The sequence below is a fragment of the Oncorhynchus mykiss genome, chromosome 2, assembly GCF_057628025.1.
Source record: "Oncorhynchus mykiss isolate SJ-2025 chromosome 2, ASM5762802v1, whole genome shotgun sequence".
Classification (NCBI taxonomy): Eukaryota; Metazoa; Chordata; class Actinopteri; order Salmoniformes; family Salmonidae; genus Oncorhynchus; species Oncorhynchus mykiss.
This window is the reverse complement of record NC_143023.1, coordinates 32,778,178-32,798,045: the sequence shown is the minus strand read 5'-3', so window position 1 is coordinate 32,798,045 and position 19,868 is coordinate 32,778,178. Positions and strand designations below refer to the sequence as shown.

General features: G+C 42.7%; 1 protein-coding gene across 19 annotated transcripts in view; it reads left to right on the top strand.

Annotated features, from left to right (window-relative positions):
• syngap1b (synaptic Ras GTPase activating protein 1b) overlaps positions 1–19,868 on the top strand; it is a 116,662-nt gene that overhangs the window by 77,943 nt on the left and 18,851 nt on the right. For 6 of the 19 annotated variants that reach the window (XM_090197394.1, XM_090197411.1, XM_090197366.1 and 3 more), the window contains 5 exons: positions 201–414; positions 753–1,349; positions 3,445–3,885; positions 13,859–14,041; positions 14,828–15,039. In XM_090197394.1, coding sequence (XP_090053520.1) covers positions 201–414; positions 753–1,349; positions 3,445–3,885; positions 13,859–14,041; positions 14,828–15,039 — 1,647 coding nt within the window. Of the gene's footprint in view, positions 1–200; positions 415–752; positions 1,350–3,444; positions 3,886–13,858; positions 14,042–14,827; positions 15,040–17,475; positions 19,749–19,868 lie in introns of those variants that run through there. The other 13 variants (XM_090197453.1, XM_090197426.1, XM_090197377.1 and 10 more) reach the window with 5 other exon arrangements.

Genomic DNA, 19,868 nt, shown 5'->3' with positions numbered 1-19,868 from the left:
TTTTTTGTCTAGGATTAGGTTTAATCTGTGTTGGGGAAACCAGCCCTAGGAGGATGGTTGGTTGGTACGTTTGTAACGGTTTTGCATTTCCTGCCATAAGGCTGTAGTTGGGTTGTGGCTTTTATACAAACTTGTAATACACCTATAACCTTGTCATCGTCTTCTCCAATCTGTTGCCATGTGTTGTTGCCTTTCTTAAGCTCCATAGATATCACTCGCTTGCCTTCCCCTACATCTGGTGTGTCCGGTGGGGGGGTCATGCCGTCTCGTGCTCATGCTCAGCTGAGTTTCCAAGAGCGCGATCACCCACATCGAGCCTCCAAAGACGTTTTCTATGTAACCCGCCCTCCCTTGGCCCGATCCAGCCCTGCCTACTGCACCAGTAGCTCCGATATCACCGAGCCAGACCACAAGGTTAGTTGAATTCTAGAGTTTTGATAGCATTAAGATATGTTAGGAGCCATGTTCTACAGGAAATTATGTAAACTGCACATCTCCTTTCCATGTGGTAGCCAAGTCTGGCAGACGACTGCAGGATAGTATGGCAGCTATGCGCTCATAGGAAAATGATGCATGTACCTTAGTGGTAAGTCATGGGACATGCAATTCAGGCATACAACCACCCCTCTCAATAGATAAAACACTTGATCAACTTATTGGCACTTAGAATTGGGCACACAAGGGTGTTAGCTATATCAATCTAGTCTAGGTGCTCAGTGTCAATAAAGTGTATATCTATGATGGACCTCCAGGACTCCACAATGAACAGCGTGTCTAACCTGCAGTCGGTGGCCATGCTCAACTCCTCCCAGGCCTCCATCACCGGCATGGGCAGCTTCGGAGGGCTCAGCAGCCAGGGTGGAGGAGGCCTGGGCTCAGGCCTGAGCGGCCAGCTCCGGGCCGGAGGCCGCCACTCGGCTGGCTCGGGGGGATCCAGCATGTCAGGGGGCCTCCGGCTGAGCCAGTTGAGCCAGATGGGCACCACCACCGACTCGCTGTCCCAGCAGCAGCAGCAGCAGGCCGCCGCCCTGAGATACCCGCTCTCCTTCCAGAACCCCCTATTTCACCTGGCCACCGGCACTGCAGATGGACCCCACCTTCACCACCAGCACAGCAGGGCCCATCTCCCGCCGCCCCTGCTCCTGGCCCCGGAGCCTGACCCCGGTGGCTCGCACCAGGCCTACATCCCCCAGTTCGCCCACGGGGGGTTCTCCCGCAGCGAGGACCTGTCGACCCTAAGGACCGGGGCAGGGCACCTGGGGCAGCCAGCCATTATCCACTCACACAGCTATAGTGACGACTACAGCAGGGCTGATTACGCACGGCGGCAACTGTCCATGCACGGGCAGGTATGGATTAACTTAAGGTCAAGAACGTGTTTACAATCGTGTTCTACTTTTGTGCAAATTAGCCTTTTTGTCTCTCCTACATGATAATAATTTAAGTCAACATTTGTTTGTAGCCTACATTACCGTAATTTCTGGACTATTAAGCGCACCTGAATATAAACCGCACCCACTGAATAAAAAAAAAACATGTATTTTGTACATAAATAAGATGCACATAAGTGCATATGTGCCTACCGGTACATTGAAACAAATGAACTTTACACAGTCTTTAAACGAAACACGGCTTGTAACAAAAATAAATAAGCTTTTAAACGAAACACGGCTTGTAACAAAAATAAATAGGCTTTAACGAAACACGGCTTGTAACAAAAATAAATAGGCTTTTAAACGAAACACGGCTTGTAACAAAAATAAATAGGCTTTAACGAAACACAGCTTGTAACAAAAATGTAAAAAAATAGCAGTAAACAGTAGCCTACCAAGAAAGTCATTGGTCACTATCTTCCTCCTCCTGTGCACTGAAACCACTGAAGTCATCTCATTCGGTGTCGGAGTTGAATAGCCTCAGAATTGCTTCATCCGATGTTGGATCGTTTTCATTGTCGCTCTCGTCATTTTCATCCGGAGGCAAATTCCCCGCTGAGCTCATGCTGCCTTCTTCAACACGCAGCAGTCCAGCCTTTCGAAACCCGTTGATGATAGTGGATTTTTTGACAATGCTCCCCGCTGTCAGGACCCACTGGCAGACTTGACCATAAGTTGCTCTTCGCATGCGGCCCGTTTTAGTGAAGGATTTCTCCCCACTTGTCATCCAAGCCTCCCACTGAACACGGAGCGCCACCTTAAATGCACGATTTACACTGATGTCGAGTGGCTGCAAATACTTTGTTGTGCCCCCAGGAATCACAGCTGGAATTGAGTTTGTCCTCTTGATGGCTTCTTTCACAGAATCTGTTATGTGGGCCCTCATGCTGTCCAACACGAGTAATGCCTTGTTCTTGTGAAAGAATCCTCCCGGTCGCTTGCCGTAACACTCCGTATGCCATTCATGCATTAGGTCTTCCGTCATCCATCCTTTCTTGTTGACTTTCACAACAATTCCTCTCTGGAATTTTTATTTTGGCATCGTCATGCGTTTAAAAATCAACATCGGTGGAAGCTTTTCTCCCGATGCCGTGCAGCTCAGAACACAGGTGAAGTGCGTTTTTTCATGCCCAGGTGTTTTCACCGTGACGGATGATTCGCCTTTCCTGTTGACAGTCCGAGTGAGAGGCAGGTCAAACGTCAGAGGAACCTCATCCATATTTATGATGTCGTGCGGGCCGATGGAATGCTCCGCTATCTTTGCATCAGTGAATTTGCGGAAGTTTGAAACTTTTTCCTTGTAGTCGGGAGGGAGCTGCTGACACAGACTCATCCGTACCCTGATGGCCAGGCCTTTACGTCTCATAAATCTTAGACACCACGATGGTCCACCTCTAAAATCCTCAAACTTCATTGCGGTGGCGATTGTTTTGGCTTTCAGTCGGATCTGCACAGTTGAAACACCTCGGCCGTCTGCTCTCTGTGTGTTGACCCAGTCTTCAAGCTCATTTCTAGTTCGGGCCATCTGCTTTTCTTCCCTCTGAAAGCTTTTGTTGTCTTTTTGCACTGAGTCAGTTCCTCACGCTGCTGTTTCCAACATCTTATCATCGACTCAATAAGGCCAAGCTCCCGTGCAGCAGCTTTATTTCCTTTTCCAACAGCCAGATCGATCGCCTTCAACTTGAAAGCTGCATCATATGCATTTCTCCGTGTCTTTGCCATGATGAGGGTGACAAAATGACTACCGTAATCAGAATGATGGGAAGTTTGAGCGCGCTCGATTTACGTCACATTATGTGACGGTGCTCAGTTTTTTGGCGGCATGAATCTTGTGAAAGCGGGAAAAATCCATAAATTAGCCGCGTCATTGTATAAGCCGCGAGGTTCAAAGCGTGGGAAAAAAGTAGCGGCTTATAGTCCGGAAATTATGGTACTAGAATTAGCATAATGTAAACATCTGAAACAGGTTGAAGGCCAGGATAACTTGGTGTTCTCTAATTGCCCTTGTTAGGATAATCTTCAACAGCAACAGCAGATGGGCATGGCCTCTCAGACTGGTACCTCCCACTCCTCCCTGGCCACACCCCCCTCCACAGTCCAGCCCACGCGCCAGAGCTCCATCGCCCCGCCTTCCGCTCAACGCGTCAAATCACAGACCTCCCATCAGCTGTCTGTCAGTGCGGCTGCTGCTCCCACACCATCCGCTAAGACACGACCGCCTAGTGCCAACCTATCGCCAGAGTCGGGCTACGGAGGTCGGCAACAGGCACCGCGGCAACAGCTGTCGGTCAAAGACAACACAGCCCCTGGACTGCCCCACCAGCAGAGCTCTGTCAGGGAGAGCCAGGGGCCACAGGGAGGCACTACAACGACCATACAGCAATCGCAGCAGCAGCAGCAACAGCAACAACCACAGCAACAGCACCTGCTGAAACCTTCCATCAGCAAACAGGTATGCAGGCTACTGTACTCTATTGTGTAGTTCAATCTACCCTTAAGTCTGACAACAAGCTCATAGCTGTCACTGTTATTTTCTCTCACTCTGAAAAGAGCATTATATACAGTGGGGCAAAAATAGTATTTAGTCAGCCACCAATTGTGCAACTTCTCCCACTTAAAAAGATGAGAGAGGCCTGTAATTTTCATAATAGGTACACTTCAACTATGACAGACAAAATTAGAGAGAAAAAAAATCCAGAAAATCACATTGTAGGATTTTTTATGAATTTATTTGCAAATTATGGTGGAAAATAAGTATTTGGTCACCTACAAACAAGCAAGATTTCTGGCTCTCACAGACCTGTAACTTCTTCTTTAAGAGGCTCCTCTGTCCTCCACTCGTTACCTGTATTAATGGCAGCTGTTTGAACTTGTTATCAGTATAAAAGACACCTGTCCACAACCTCAAACAGTCACACTCCAAACTCCACTATGGCCAAGACCAAAGAGCTGTCAAAGGACACCAGAAACAAAATTGTAGACCTGCACCAGGCTGGGAAGACTGAATCTGCAATAGGTAAGCAGCTTGGTTTGAAGAAATCAACTGTGGGAGCAATTATTAGGAAATGGAAGACATACAAGACCACTGATAATCTCCCTCGATCTGGGGCTCCACGCAAGATCTCACCCCGTGGGGTCAAAATTATCACAAGAACGGTGAGCAAAAATCCCAGAACCACATGGGGGGGACCTAGTGAATGACCTGCAGAGAGCTGGGACCAAAGTATCAAAGCCTACCATCAGCAAGGGCATTGAAGATGAAACGTGGCTGGGTCTTTCAGCATGACAATTATCCCAAACATACCACCCGGGCAACGAAGGTGTGGCTTCGTAAGAAGCATTTCAAGGTCCTGGAGTGGCCTAGCCAGTCTCCAGATCTCAACCCCATAGAAAATCTTTGGAGGGAGTTGAAAGTCCGTGTTGCCCAGCAACAGCCCCAAAACATCACTGCTCTAGAGGAGATCTGCATGGAGGAATGGGCCAAAATACCAGCAACAGTGTGTGAAAACCTTGTGAAGACTTACAGAAAACGTTTCACCTCTGTCATTGCCAACAAAGGGTATTTCACAAAGTATTGAGATAAACTTTTGTTATTTGCAAATAAATTCATTAAAAATCCTACAATGTGATTTTCTGGATTTTTTTCTCATTTTGTCTGTCATAGTTGAACTGTACCTATGATGAAAATTACAGGCCTCTCTCATCTTTTTAAGTGGGAGAATTTGCACAATTGGTGGCTGACTAAATACTTTTTTGCCCCACTGTAACAATTCCAACACACCTCTCAATTCCATTCAACAATGCTATCTCTTGCTCAGTTGTTTCTGACCAACCCCAGAGTCCCAGTGACCTGTATGATTAAATAGGGGCAAGGGTCACCCCCTCATGTGTGTAGTACATAGTAGTGGTGCGTGGGTAAAACCACTGGGGAAGTCAGAAAAAAAAGCCATATTACAACTTATGTGTTGTGATAATTGCTTTGTTTGCTCTATAACCTGTTAGTTAATGTGCCTGGCGACCCTGATATATCAGCCTAAGGCCTAGTTAATAAGAAGACACAGTGGTAGAATAAATTCAATCACACCTGGCGAAGTCCACAAAGCATGTTGCATGTAACAAACCGTTGCATGATCAAGTTAATGTTTCCAACATTTTCGGACCACTAAACAACTATTGATTTAGAACCACGGAAAGTTACCACAAGACGCAAAGAAAACAGGAGCTGCCTCAACTATTCCAGCACCATTTTTTTTATTTATTCAACATTTTGGGGTCACTTAGAAATGTCCTTGTTTTTGAAAGAACTTTTTTTTTGTCCATTTAAATAACATCAAATTGATCCTAAGTAGAGTGTAGATATTGTTCATGTTGTAAATGACTGTTGTAGCTGGAAACGACGGATTTTTAATGGAATATCAACATAAGCGTACAGAGGCCCATTATCAGCAACCATCACTCCTGTGTTCCAATGGCACGTTGTGTTAGCTAATCCAAGTTTATAATTTCAAAAGGCTAATTGATCATTAGGAAACCCTTTTGCAATTATGTTAGCACAGCTGAAAACTGTTGTTCTAATTAAAGAAGCAATAAAACTGGCCTTCTTTAGACAATCTGGAGCATCAGCATTTGTGGGTTTGATTATGGAAGTTTACATACATTTAGGTTGGAGTCATTAAAACTCGTTTTTCAACCACTCCACAAATTTCTTGTTAACACAAACTATAGTTTTGGCAAGTTGGTTAGGACATCTACTTTGCATGACACAAGTCATTTTCCCAACACTTGTTTACAGACAGATTATTTCACTTATAATTCACTGTATCACAATTCCAGTGGGTCAGAAGTTTACATACACTAAGTTGACTGTGCCTTTAAACAGCTTGGACAATTCCAGAAAATGATGTCATGGCTTTAGAAGCTTCTGATAGGCTAATTGACATCATTTGAGTCAATTGGAGGTGTACCTGTGGATGTATTTCAAGGCCTACCTTCAAACTCATGGGAAAATCAAAAGAAATCAGCCAAGACCTCAGAATATTTTTGTAGAACTCCACAAGTCTGGTTCATCCTTGGGAGAAATTTCCAAACGCCTGAAGGTACCACGTTCATCTGTAAAAACAATAGTACGCAAGTATAAACACCATGGGACCACGCAGCCGTCATACTGCTCAAGAAGGAGACGCGTTCTGTCTGTTCTGTTTGCAACTTCACATGGGGACAAAGATCGTACTTTTTGGAGAAATGTCTTCTGGTCTGATGAAACAAAAAATAACTATTTGGCCATAATGACCATCGTTATATTTGGAGGAAAAAGGGGGAAGCTTGCAAGCCGAAGAACACCATCCCAACCATGAAGCACGGGGGTGGCAGCATCATGTTGTGGAGGTGCTTTGCTAGAGGAGGGACTAGTGCACTTCACAAAATAGATGGCATCATGAGGGATGGAAAATTATGTGGATATATTAAAGCAACATCTCAAGACATCAGTCAGGAAGTTAAAGCTTGGTCGCAAATGGGTCTTCCAAATGGACAATGACCCCAAGCATACTTCCAAAGTTGTGGCAAAATGGCTTAAGGACAACAAAGTCAAGGTATTGGAGTGGCCATCAAAAAGCCCTGACCTCAATCCTATAGAAAATGTGTGGACAGAATTTGTAAAAGCATAGGCGAGCAAGGAGGCCTACAAACCTGACTCAGTTACACTGAATTAGATGGTGTATGTAAACTTCTGACCCACTGGGAATGTGATGAAAGAAATAAAAGTTGGGGGGTGAAGCTAGCATGTTGGAGTAAACGGCTGTGTGTGAGAGGCTCCTTTAACTTTTTTGCTAAATAATCTATCTTAACCTACTTTATGGCACTTTTTACAACAAACGTTGCTTTCTAATACAATATTGTAACTTTCTATTTGGAAATGCAGAGTAATAAGCGACCAAAGGACAATAAATCCACATCGGAGGCCTGCTCCCCACCAAACAATGAGACAGACATTTCTGAAGACACAGGTAACAACGTGACACTTACAGAATTTACCCTGGCTTTGGGAGAACAACTTGTTGCTATAGCTGAGGATCTTAAGGCTACTATTGCTGAACTGGACACCAAAATCGAGAGCACCGTTCAAACGGTCGCTTCGCAGGGCCAGAGTATTGTGGACCTTGAGAAAGCTTCTGAATTCAAAGCTGGTAGGATAGACGAGTTAGAGAAGCTATTCACGTCATTGCAGGATAGTGTGCAGAGGCTTTCTGTGAAAGTGTTCGACCTGGATGGCCGATCCAGACGTCATAACCTTCGCATTGTTGGTCTGGCAGAGAGAGTGGAGGCTGGCTCTCGCCCCACCAACTTCTTCACCATGCTATTGAGGGATGCAATGGGACCGGATGTTTTGGATTCGGATCCCCGCACCGTGCACATCGCGCCCTTGTCACAGTGACTGGACCGGGCCAATGTCCTTGTCCAGTAATCATCTGTTGTCACAGTGTCAAGACCAAGGATCTTATCCTGCGCGAGGCTCGAATGAGGGGTAATCTGTTACATAAAGGGCACCCCTTCCGTGTCTATGAGGATTATGTGCCCGATGTGGCAAATCATCGCGCCGGCTACAGAGATGTCATGACCAAACTCTACAAACTCCATCTTCGCCCAGTCTTGCTCTTCCCTGCAAGACTCAGAATTAATGCCTTCCGGTGAGAAGATTTGGTCTCCTCGGTTTTGGACGAAGAGAAGTTTATCCAGGAATATACACCAATCCCCGTACGGGTTAGAGTGCCTTGTCATTGTGTGTTCGGGTCTGTTCATGGTCTCGAATCCATACTATACCCTAACGGGTGAAACCGTATTAAACGATCTCAGCAAGGGTGCTTTTTTGGCATCAGCCAGACAATGTGTTTATTATTTTTATTCAATTTTTTTTCTAATGTTTTGCATAATTAAGGGGTTAGGATCCGCTTTAGATGTATATAGAGTCTCATAAAACTAACGGAATCTGTCATTGATGTCTTTGGGGGAAGAGAGTAATTCCCCAGATGCAGATTTAACTTTGTGAATCATCAGGCCAATGAGGATGGCGCTCTCCCATCTACTTTGGATGAGACGTTCATTACAGCTATACATAAGAAGGGAAAGATCCGGAAGAGGTAGGATCATACAGACCAATATCCCTCCATAATATAGACCAAAAGATTTTAGCAAAAACTCTGGCTAACAGGCTTGGCACTTTAATTGGTCAATTCGGACCAGACCGGCTTTATCCCTAACAGAAACTCATTCTTAAATCTCAGGCGTCTCTTCAACATGTATTCTCAGAGGTTACCTAACGTGGACCTTGCCGTTATATCTCTTGATGCCGAAAAGGCCTTTGACTAAGTTGAGTGGTCCTATCTATTCAAGGTCCTACATACATTTAATATTGGAGATTTTTTTATAGGAACCCCTGTGCGAGAATACTCACTAACCAATCATTGTCGCCCTGATTTAACCTTTACAGAGGGACAAGGCAGGGTTGTGCGCTGTCGCCTATGCTCTTTGCCCTAATCGCTCAGGCGATGAGATCTCATGCAGCAATACATGGCTATAATATTAAAGATACTCTAAATAAGATTTCCCTATACGCAGATGACATTCTCCTCTATGTAACAACCCCAAGCTAGTATTCCAGCTATTCTTGATCTGATTAATTTGTTTGGTACCTTCTCAGGATACAGAATAAATTGGAACAAGAGCGAATTAATGCCCATATGGTTGCAAAACACCTCTTGGCTAGAACATCTTCCAGTTAAGTTATCTTCAGAAACATTTACCTACCTAGGAATTGTAGTTACCTAACAATACTCCTCACTATTTAAAGAGAATTTCCCCTCTCTGATGCAAAAACTCAAGGCAAACATACAATTTTGGAGAACTCTCCCAATTTCTCTGCTCGGGAGAATTAATGCCATTAAAATGGCCTTCCTCCCACAACTGCTCTACCTATACCAGAACATCCCAGTATTCATACCTAAATCCTTTCATAAACAACTGGACTCAATTATCAATCCTTTCATCTGGGATTATAAAACACACAGGATAGGTAAAAAAAACCACCTCTGTAAATCCAAGATGGAAGGAGGATTGTCTCTCCCAAATTCTATATTTTACTATTGGGCCGGTAACCTCCGCGTTGTTACGTTTCTACTGGATGACGCACTTCCGTCATCCAGCTGGCTTACTATGGAGCGTGAGGAGTGTCACCCCTTCTCTATAGGCACTGTGATTTTGTCACCTGTCAATCTGGAGATGTCACTTTATCGTAACAATCCTATTATACATAGCACAGTTCGATCTGGAAGCAAATTAAAGTCCACTTTGAGCTTAGACCAATGTCATTCATGCTCCCTGTCACCAGGAATCTCTCCTTTGCCCCCTCTAACCTTGATAACACCTTTGAGCGATGGGGAGAGTTAGGGATAAGTACCATAGGGGATTTATACATAGAAGGGACCTTTGCTTCCTTTGAGCTGCTGAGTGAAATTTATCATCTTCACAGAAGTAACTTTTTCAGATACCTACAAATTAGAGACTGTTAGAAAACACCTCCCAACATTTGGGAATGCTAAACCTTCCATGTTTGACGGATGCATAAAAATATGCCCCACCTCAGACAAACTGTTATCTCGTCTATATGACGCTTTTCAATCTGTTAGCACACCTTCTACAGATGCCATTAAGTCAAAATAGGGGGAAGAACTAGGGACTGACATTTCTGTGGCAGACTGGGAAGATGGCTTGGAGTATATCCACACTTGCTCCATTAACTCCAGACATCGTCTCATACAATTCAAGGTATTACACAGATTACACTACTCCAAATCAAACTAGGATATTTCCTGATACATCCCCTATGTGTTATAAATGTCAGGCTGCGCAGGGTACACTACTCCACTTATTTGCCCTATGCTCTAGCTTGTATGGTTATTGGTGTGGAATTTTTAGTATCCTCTCTGAAGTTCTGTAGACTTCAATAGACCCAGACCCGCTTCTGATAATCCTGGGAGTGTCTCTGATTCCCTAAACGGATTAACCAACCCCCCAAAACAACTCATCTCTTACAGTCTCATTTCGTCAAAAAAATGAATCTTGTTGTTTTGGAAAAGGAGGGAAGCGCCCTGTACCAATTCATGGCTCAGCGAATTGGCAAACACTGTACACTTAGAAAGAATTAGATATATTCTGAACAATAAATTATCAACATTTGATCAAATCTGGCAGCCTTTCCTCTCTTACTTGGACCAGTCGGCGCTGTGAATTTGTACATCTTAACGAACTCTCAATTGTAATATTTTAATTTGGGCAGCATGTGCTGGCCCCGTCAGGAGGGGAATAGGGGGGAATAAGGGGGAGGATAAAGGGGGGGAATAAGTGGGGGGGTGACATCTACCCTCTTTCTACCTGTCCTTGTTCTGTATGTCGTGTTTTGTATTTGTTTTGTACCTAGAACTCTGGGTCTTGTTGTTTCTGTCTGCTCTTTTATGTTTAGATAAGAATTTTATACCTATACACCATTCTTGTGTCTGTTCAATAATATACAGTGCCTTGCGAAAGTATTTGGCCCCCTTGAACTTTGCGACCTTTTGCCACATTTCAGGCTTCAAACATAAAGATATAAAACTGTATTTTTTTGTGAAGAATCAACAACAAGTGGGACACAATGATGAAGTGGAACGACATTTATTGGATATTTCAAACTTTTTCAAATCAAAAACTGAAAAATTGTGCGTGCAAAATTATTCAGCCCCTTTACTTTCAGTGCAGCAAACTCTCTCCAGAAGTTCAGTGAGGATCTCTGAATGATCCAATGTTGACCTAAATGACTAATGATGATAAATACAATCCACCTGTGTGTAATCAAGTCTCCGTATAAATGCACCTGCACTGTGATAGTCTCAGAGGTCCGTTAAAAGCGCAGAGAGCATCATGAAGAACAAGGAACACACCAGGCATGTCCGAGATACTGTTGTGAAGAAGTTTAAAGCCGGATTTGGATACAAAAAGATTTCCCAAGTTTTAAACATCCCAAGGAGCACTGTGCAAGCGATAAAATTGAAATGGAAGGAGTATCAGACCACTGCAAATCTACCAAGACCTGGCCGTCCCTCTAAACGTTCAGCTCATACAAGGAGAAGACTGATCAGAGATGCAGCCAAGAGGCCCATGATCACTCTGGATGAACTGCAGAGATCTACAGCTGAGGTGGGAGACTCTGTCCATAGGACAACAATCAGTCGTATATTGCACAAATCTGGCCTTTATGGAAGAGTGGCAAGAAGAAAGCCATTTCTTAAAGATATCCATAAAAAGTGTAGTTTAAAGTTTGCCACAAGCCACCTGGGAGACACACCAAACATGTGGAAGAAGGTGCTCTGGTCAGATGAAACCAAAATTGAACTTTTTGGCAACAATGCAAAATGTTATGTTTGGCGTAAAAGCAACACAGCTGAACACACCATCCCCACTGTCAAACATGGTGGTGGCAGCATCATAGTTTGGGCCTGCTTTTCTTCAGCAGGGACAGGGAAGATGGTTAAAATTGATGGGAAGATGGATGGAGCCAAATACAGGACCATTCTGGAAGAAAACCTGATGGAGTCTGCAAAAGACCTGAGACTGGGACGGAGATTTGTCTTCCAACAAGACAATGATCCAAAACATAAAGCAAAATCTACAATGGAATGGTTCAAAAATAAACATATCCAGGTGTTAGAATGGCCAAGTCAAAGTCCAGACCTGAATCCAATCGAGAATCTGTGGAAAGAACTGAAAACTGCTGTTCACAAATGCTCTCCATCCAACCTCACTGAGCTCGAGCTGTTTTGCAAGGAGGAATGGGAAAAAATTTCAGTCTCTCGATGTGCAAAACTGATAGAGACATACCCCAAGCGACTTACAGCTGTAATCGCAGCAAAAGGTGGCGCTACAAAGTATTAACTTAAGGGGGCTGAATAATTTTGCACGCCCAATTTTTCAGTTTTTGATTTGTTAAAAAAGTTTGAAATATCCAATAAATGTCGTTCCACTTCATGATTGTGTCCCACTTGTTGTTGATTCTTCACAAAAAAATACAGTTTTATATCTTTATGTTTGAAGCCTGAAATGTGGCAAAAGGTCGCAAAGTTCAAGGGGGCCGAATACTTTCGCAAGGCACTGTACATAAAAATATTTGAACGGAAATAAAAGTTTAAATAAAATAAATCTCTTTGCTATTATTCTAACATTTCACATTCTTAAAATAAAATGGTGATCCTGACTGGCATTTTTACTAGGATTAAATGTCAGGAATTGCGAAAAACGGTGTATGTAAGGTGTATGTAAACTTCTGACTTCAACTGTGTGTGTGTGTGTATATATATATATATATATATATATATATATATATATATATAGGACACACATTACGACACGAGAGACAACACTACATAAAGATAGCCCTAAGACAACAACATAGCAAGGCAGCAACACATGACAACACAGCATGTGCAAGTCTAAAACACATGATGACTCACCCTACTTGTAGAGAAACGCCAATGTCATCCTTCTCTCTTTCATGTTGATAAAATAGTCTATCACTCTGTCATACAGTACACGCTTTTATTTTTTGTAGGCTAGGCTACCTGGCTAAAATGCTTGCACGCTAGCCTAACTTTCTTTCATGATCAACATTAGCTAGTTAACATTAGCCTTCTACAATTAGATACATATTGAACTTCCATCCTCTCAGGCCAGGGGCACAATGTCTGAATTAATAGTTGGATCAGAATTACCGTTATAAGCATTGGCCAGTTCGGAGAATTAATTAAAACCACAAGTCCAAATCCCTATCTCCATCCATGGCCAATTTAGGAAAGGGACAACTTTAGCTAGATAGCCACCGGAGGACAACTACACAACGAGATTCAACAATTCAAGTTGTTTCTCAATGCGATTTGATAGGAGTGATGCCAAATCCAAACTGGCTTCCCTTGACATTTATATTTTATGCGCCAGGACCATTCAGTTGAGCTCACTCAGTTTAGCGCAACGCCGATTGGCTATTTTCTTACTTTTTTTTATCAAGGAAAGCCAAATGCTCGTTTGCTTCCCTTGTATTCAATGCTACGTCCGGCAACAATGTCATACGCTTTTGGGCCAGACAGCATCAGATAGATGGCCTACACATACAGAGACAGAGGGGCAGTGTTTTGCTCGCTCGAATGCTTTCTCCAGTGAGATATATTCAGCCTCTTGCGAATTGAAGGATAACTATGAAACACAGAGAGACGAAAGATAAATGATTTTATCTTTTCTTGTTCAATTTTTGGTGAAAGTCTGGCTTCCCTTGGCACCCATGAATACACACCACTGCTAGTACTAGTACATATTCGTCATATCTGCTTTTTGTCTTTTTCCCCAAGGGTTCTGGCCAGTCGCCCTCGACTCTTAACCCCCCGACTCCGGCCAATGAGAGAACAGTCGCCTGGGTCTCCAACATGCCTCACCTCTCCGCTGACATTACTCTGGAGGCTAACCGCATCGACCGTGAGGAGTTCAAGCTGAAGGAGTACTCCAAAAGCATGGATGAGTCTCGCTTAGACAGGGTAGATACATCTCTCCCACCACAGCTTTTACAACACAAAGAATGGTAGCCTAAATTTGACATTTGCAATGTGTATATATTAAAAAACAGTAGATAATTGTCTTAACAATATACTGTAGCTTTGGCATTGAAATCCCAATCTTCTAGGAAATCGACAGTAACAAAACGATGCCTCAAAGGAATGCAGAATTCGACTTAGCAGCATATTCCACAGCAAACTGTGAGACTAGAGAACCGTAACACTGATCTGAGTCACATCTCCTTGGTAATGCACAGTGCAGATGTCAGGGAAGTGCAAGTCAAGTCTATCAGTGGAGAGCAGATGGTACCGAGACACTTATTTATGAATAATTTAGAAACTGCTGAGGATGAACTTGAACAACAGTGAGTCATTGAAAATAAACAAACTTTTAGCTCGTATATTCATATTTGACCGCAGACACCGCATTACCACATTTCTTTGTCCGAGTGAAGGTGTGTTCAGTCAACCCCCAAGAACATTTGTTGGTTGTTTAGTCATGTGTTGCTAATAAACAGTATGACAATTGCTTAACTATTTTTATTTTTTCAATATACTCCCTTCTGGAGTTATTTTCATAACAGATATAGCTAGATCTTTGTGCATAGTGAGCAAGTGAAAAGGGATAAACTATGTGCCTTAGACCTTAGTGAACACTGGACAACAATGTGGTTGCCTTCATATTCCATGGTGACTTGTCGACGTGTATGACAATTGCTCAACCATTTTCTATTTCCCAATGCGTTCTCTTCTCTCTGTCTGTCTCAGGTAAAGGAATACGAGGAGGAGATCCACTCCCTGAAGGAGCGACTGATCATGTCCCACAGGAAGCTGGAGGAGTATGAGAAGAGGCTCCTTTCCCAGGAGCAGCAGACCAGTAAGATCCTCTCACAATACCAGAGTCGCCTGGAGGACAGCGAGAGGAGGCTACGGCAACAGCAGGTGGAGAAAGACTCCCAAATTAAAGGAATAATCAACAGGTAAAAAGAGGGGTGGTGGAGGAGAAGGAGAATGGAGATGTAGAGATTAAGAGAAAGAGAAGACAGGTGTGGAGAGAGAACTAAAATGGAGAGACGAAAATAAATTAATGTATTGTTGAGAACTCTTGTCTGATTACGTTTATCCAAGAAATATCCAACAATCTTACTTAGGCAGGTGCTAATTTTGGGAAATCATCTGGGGAATATTGATGAATATACAGTATTTGAGAGGCTAGATAATGTATAGTTATGAAATAGATACATTAATGTATGGAGAAATAATGGGGAGGCCTCAACCTGTACACTCAAATGTATGCAGGGATATTTTAATTTAAAAAAGTCAAATGTAACTTTTATTTCACTAGGCAAGTCAGTTAAGAACAAATTCTTATTTGCAATGATGGCCTACCCCGGTCAAACTCGGACAATTGTGTGCTTTCCTATGGGACTCCCAATCCCGACCAGATGTGATACAGCCTGAATTCGAACCAGGGACTGTAGTGACGCCTCTTGCACTGAGATGCAGTGCCTTAGACCACCGCGCCACTCGGGAGCCATATATATATATATATAATATATACTGCTCAAAAAAAAGGGAACACTTAAACAACACAATGTAACTCCAAGTCAATCACACTTCTGTGAAATCAAACTGTCCACTTAAGAAGCAACACTGATTGACAATAAATTTCACATGCTGTTGTGCAAATGGAATAGACAACAGGTGGAAATTATAGGCATTTAGCAAGACACCCCCAATAAAGGAGTGGTTCTGCAGGTGGTGACCACAGACCACTTCTCAGTTCCTATGCTTCCTGGCTGATGTTTTGGTCACTTTTGAATGCTGGCGGTGCTTTCACTCTAGTGGTAGCATGAGATGGAGTCTACAACCCACACAAGTGGCTCAGGTAGTGCAGCTCATCCAGGATCGCACATCAATCGATATGTGGCAAGAAGGTTTGCTGTGTCTGTCAGCGTAGTGTCCAGATCATGGAGGCGCTACCAGGAGACAGGCCAGTACATCAGGAGACGTGGAGGAGGCCGTAGGAGGGCAACAACCCAGCAGCAGGACCGCTACCTCCGCCTTTGTGCAAGTAGGAGCAGGAGGAGCACTGCCAGAGCCCTGCAAAATGACCTCCAGCAGGCCACAAATGTGCATGTGTCTGCTCAAACGGTCAGAAACAGACTCCATGAGGGTGGTATGAGGGCCCGACGTCCACAGGTGGGGGTTGTGCTTACAGCCCAACACCGTGCAGGACGTTTGGCATTTGCCAGAGAACACCAAGATTGGCAAATTCGCCACTGGCGCCCTGTGCTCTTCACAGATGAAAGCAGGTTCACACTGAGCACATGTGACAGACGTGACAGTCTGGAGACGCCGTGGAGAAAGTTCTTCTGCCTGCAACATCATCCAGCATGACCGGTTTGGCGGTGGGTCAGTCATGGTGTGTGGTGGCATTTCTTTGGGGGGCCGCACAGCCCTCCATGTGCTTGCCAGAGGTAGCCTGACTGCCATTAGGTACCGAGATGAGATCCTCAGACCCCTTGTGAGACCATATGCTGGTGTGGTTGGCCCTGGGTTCCTCCTAATGCAAGACAATGCTAGGCCTCATGTGGCTGGAGTGTGTCAGCAGTTTCTGCAAGAGGAAGGCATTGATGCTATGGACTGGCCCGCCCGTTCCCCAGACCTGAATCCAATTGAGCACATCTGGGACATCATGTCTCGCTCCATCCACCAACGCCACGTTGTACCACAGACTGTCCAGGAGTTGGCGGATGCTTTAGTCCAGGTCTGGGAGGAGATCCCTCGGGAGACCATCCGCCACCTCATCAGGAGCATGCCCAGGCGTTGTAGGGAGGTCATACAGGCACGTGGAGGCCACACACAATACTGAGCCTCATTTTGACTAGTTTTAAGCACATTACATCAAAGTTGGATCAGCCTGTAGTGTGGTTTTCCACTTGAATTTTGAGTGTGACTCCAAATCCAGACCTCCATCGGTTGATAAATTTGATTTCCATTGATAATAGGTGTGTGATTCAACTATGTAAAGAAAAAAGTATTTAATAAGAATATTTCATTCATTCAGTTATTTTAGTGTTCCCTTTATTTTTTTGAGCAGTGTATATATATAATGGGACAGCTTCAAAATAACTGCACATTCATTTCAAAGGTGAGAGGTCACCAGTGAAATCCATTCATATGAATGATTCATGTCTGTATGCAGATACCTTAGGCAATTTGTTTTCACCCAGTCAGTAGGAAAATGTTCATTGAACATTCTGACTAACGTTGACAAATTGACTTGAGATGAGGAACTTGAGAGAGGAAACTATTTGTGTAAATGTTCTGCTTTTGTTCACCACTTCTAATAATCTGCAATTGATAGTTAGATATGTGTCACAGGGAACTTTGCTACTTTTAATCCATTCCAGGGAAGAAGAAATCGAATGAAGACCGAGACAGTTCCTGGCTGTACTTAATGGAAGCAATCCCATCCATAACCCCATAACTTGGTGCATAAAGAACCCAAAAGACATGTTTAGGCCCTTTGTGCACTATTTGGCAGCCATTTTATTGCCAGTATATCAAACATGATGCTTGTTTTTTTCCATCAGTAGTTTACCTGCGTCATCTGTGGTGATTATTCCGATAACCGTAAACTGAGAGGGATTCACCTCGATTGAATTGAAAAGCACAATAATGGACTGAAAGGTGACATCATATGACTTCTATCTGTCCTATACAGTATGAGGCTATAATGGTGTTTTTGATAAAAAATGCATGAAACAAAGACTAAGGTAGTACATGACATCTTGTTGTCATCACCATAACAGCTTGACATGAGGATGAACAATACCATCTTTACAAACTGCAACCACAGTTTGATAGTATTTCCCTAACATATGATGTGTAAAGAGAACAGAGTAAACCTAATTTAGCATCTAAATGACAAGTTCTCCTTCCCCTTTGAAGTTAGTTTGGATAATGGCATTGTTACAGCTGACAAGGTAATCTAGAAGATTCTGTAAGTAGTGGATGGATGCAAGGTTTTAAGACAGATCCATATGCTGTCAATGAATGAGATGCTATTAGCGTTTTTTTTATTTATCATTGAAAGTATGTTTCAAGCAATTTCAGTGGCTCAAGTGGTTATATCCACTGTCCTCCAAAAGGATAATTAACCATACATTCCACATTTCACAAAACCCAAACGTCTATCATTGTTTTTCAAACCTCATTCACCATTCTTCTTAGAAACGACTTCAGATATTCTTTGAAAGCCTTTTTTTTGTGTGATTTATCTTGGTGCCTCTAGAGTAGCAGTTATGTTTCTTAAGAGGAATATGACAGATTATATGATATCAAAGAATATCAGACACGCTAGAGTAACACACTTTATCTAAATGTTATCAATACCCCACTGAAGCACCAGTACTGCCATACCAATAAGGATACTCTAAGATTCTATATGTACATTTTGTTATGATATTACCAATGAAATTAACTATTTTAATCTATTGAAATAGCAATATTTTAGCATTACGAGATGTGCAATAATAGACTACATTTAGCATTTATGAACAGAAGCAATCCGTATATGTATGTAGGCCTACATTCAGGCACACAAAGATACTGAGTATGTAAACCTTACATGCATAGATACATCTAACATATGACCATACATACAGAACTCATACACTTAAAGGTTTTTTTCAGGTCCCTTTCAGTATCAAATGAACCCATATTAACATACATTATATTGAGACTTCTGCATGTATGACCATGGATCCTGTAAATCCCTAAATACCATAGATGCAGCATATACAGTACTGTAAAAAAATAATGTATAATTTATATCTTTGACTTACACATGGCTGTATAGCGTCTTTGAACGAAAATGTTAATCATGTAGCCAGATGGATATTGGTGCCATTTATCTAAAGTGTTAAGATTTATATATCTGTTATAATTTTGCTGTATGTCGTTGGTTTAAGTTTTGATCTGCAGTAAGTCATAGGAAACCGAAGGGTAAATGGCGTCATTGTTTGCTAAAGTTAGAGCTTTGAGGGAGTCATTTTTTGAGATACGATGTGGAACAAGAATTGTTCACTATCATCAGATTGCCTCTCGTTTGGCATTGTAGCAAGTATAATATTGGTAGTCTGTATAGATGTATAATATTACATCAGTATTACTTTTAAAGTTTTCATAGAGATATATAACTTGTCACTGTGCAATAAAGTCATTTGGATTGACATGGCAAATAGCAGCACATAGTGAGAGTTTACTGTTGATGTGCATACAATTGACTACATATCATGTGACCTTTTGACTCACCCAATCGCCTGCCTTATTTCTATGTAACAGACAAGTCAGATATCATGACCTGTCCCTGACCTCATATTGACAAGTACCCACATTGTTTTGACTGCGTGTAAGACTTGACCTGACAAGCACACTACTTGAACTTGAAGTAAATAGATATACAGCTTTAGTTTTGGTACATATCACCCATGTGAATCACTGTCTGCCTTTTTTGGAATTCTACTGTATACTCATGTTACATTTCATTGTTTCTTAGATCAGTGCCAATGTTTCAGTCAGTGCATACGTTTGATTCCTTTTCCCTTTCTTATTTTTGTCAAATAAATCCCTGTACATTATTTATGTAATAAAACATCTAACACCAATGTTTGAAACTTCACCTGTGGATTTTCATTATTTATTCATGTTAAGCATCAATTTAGTTGTATGTTAAGCATAAAGATATTCAGAGAATGCTTTCTCTGCGGAATTGTGACAGCTTGATTATGGTGGAAAATGA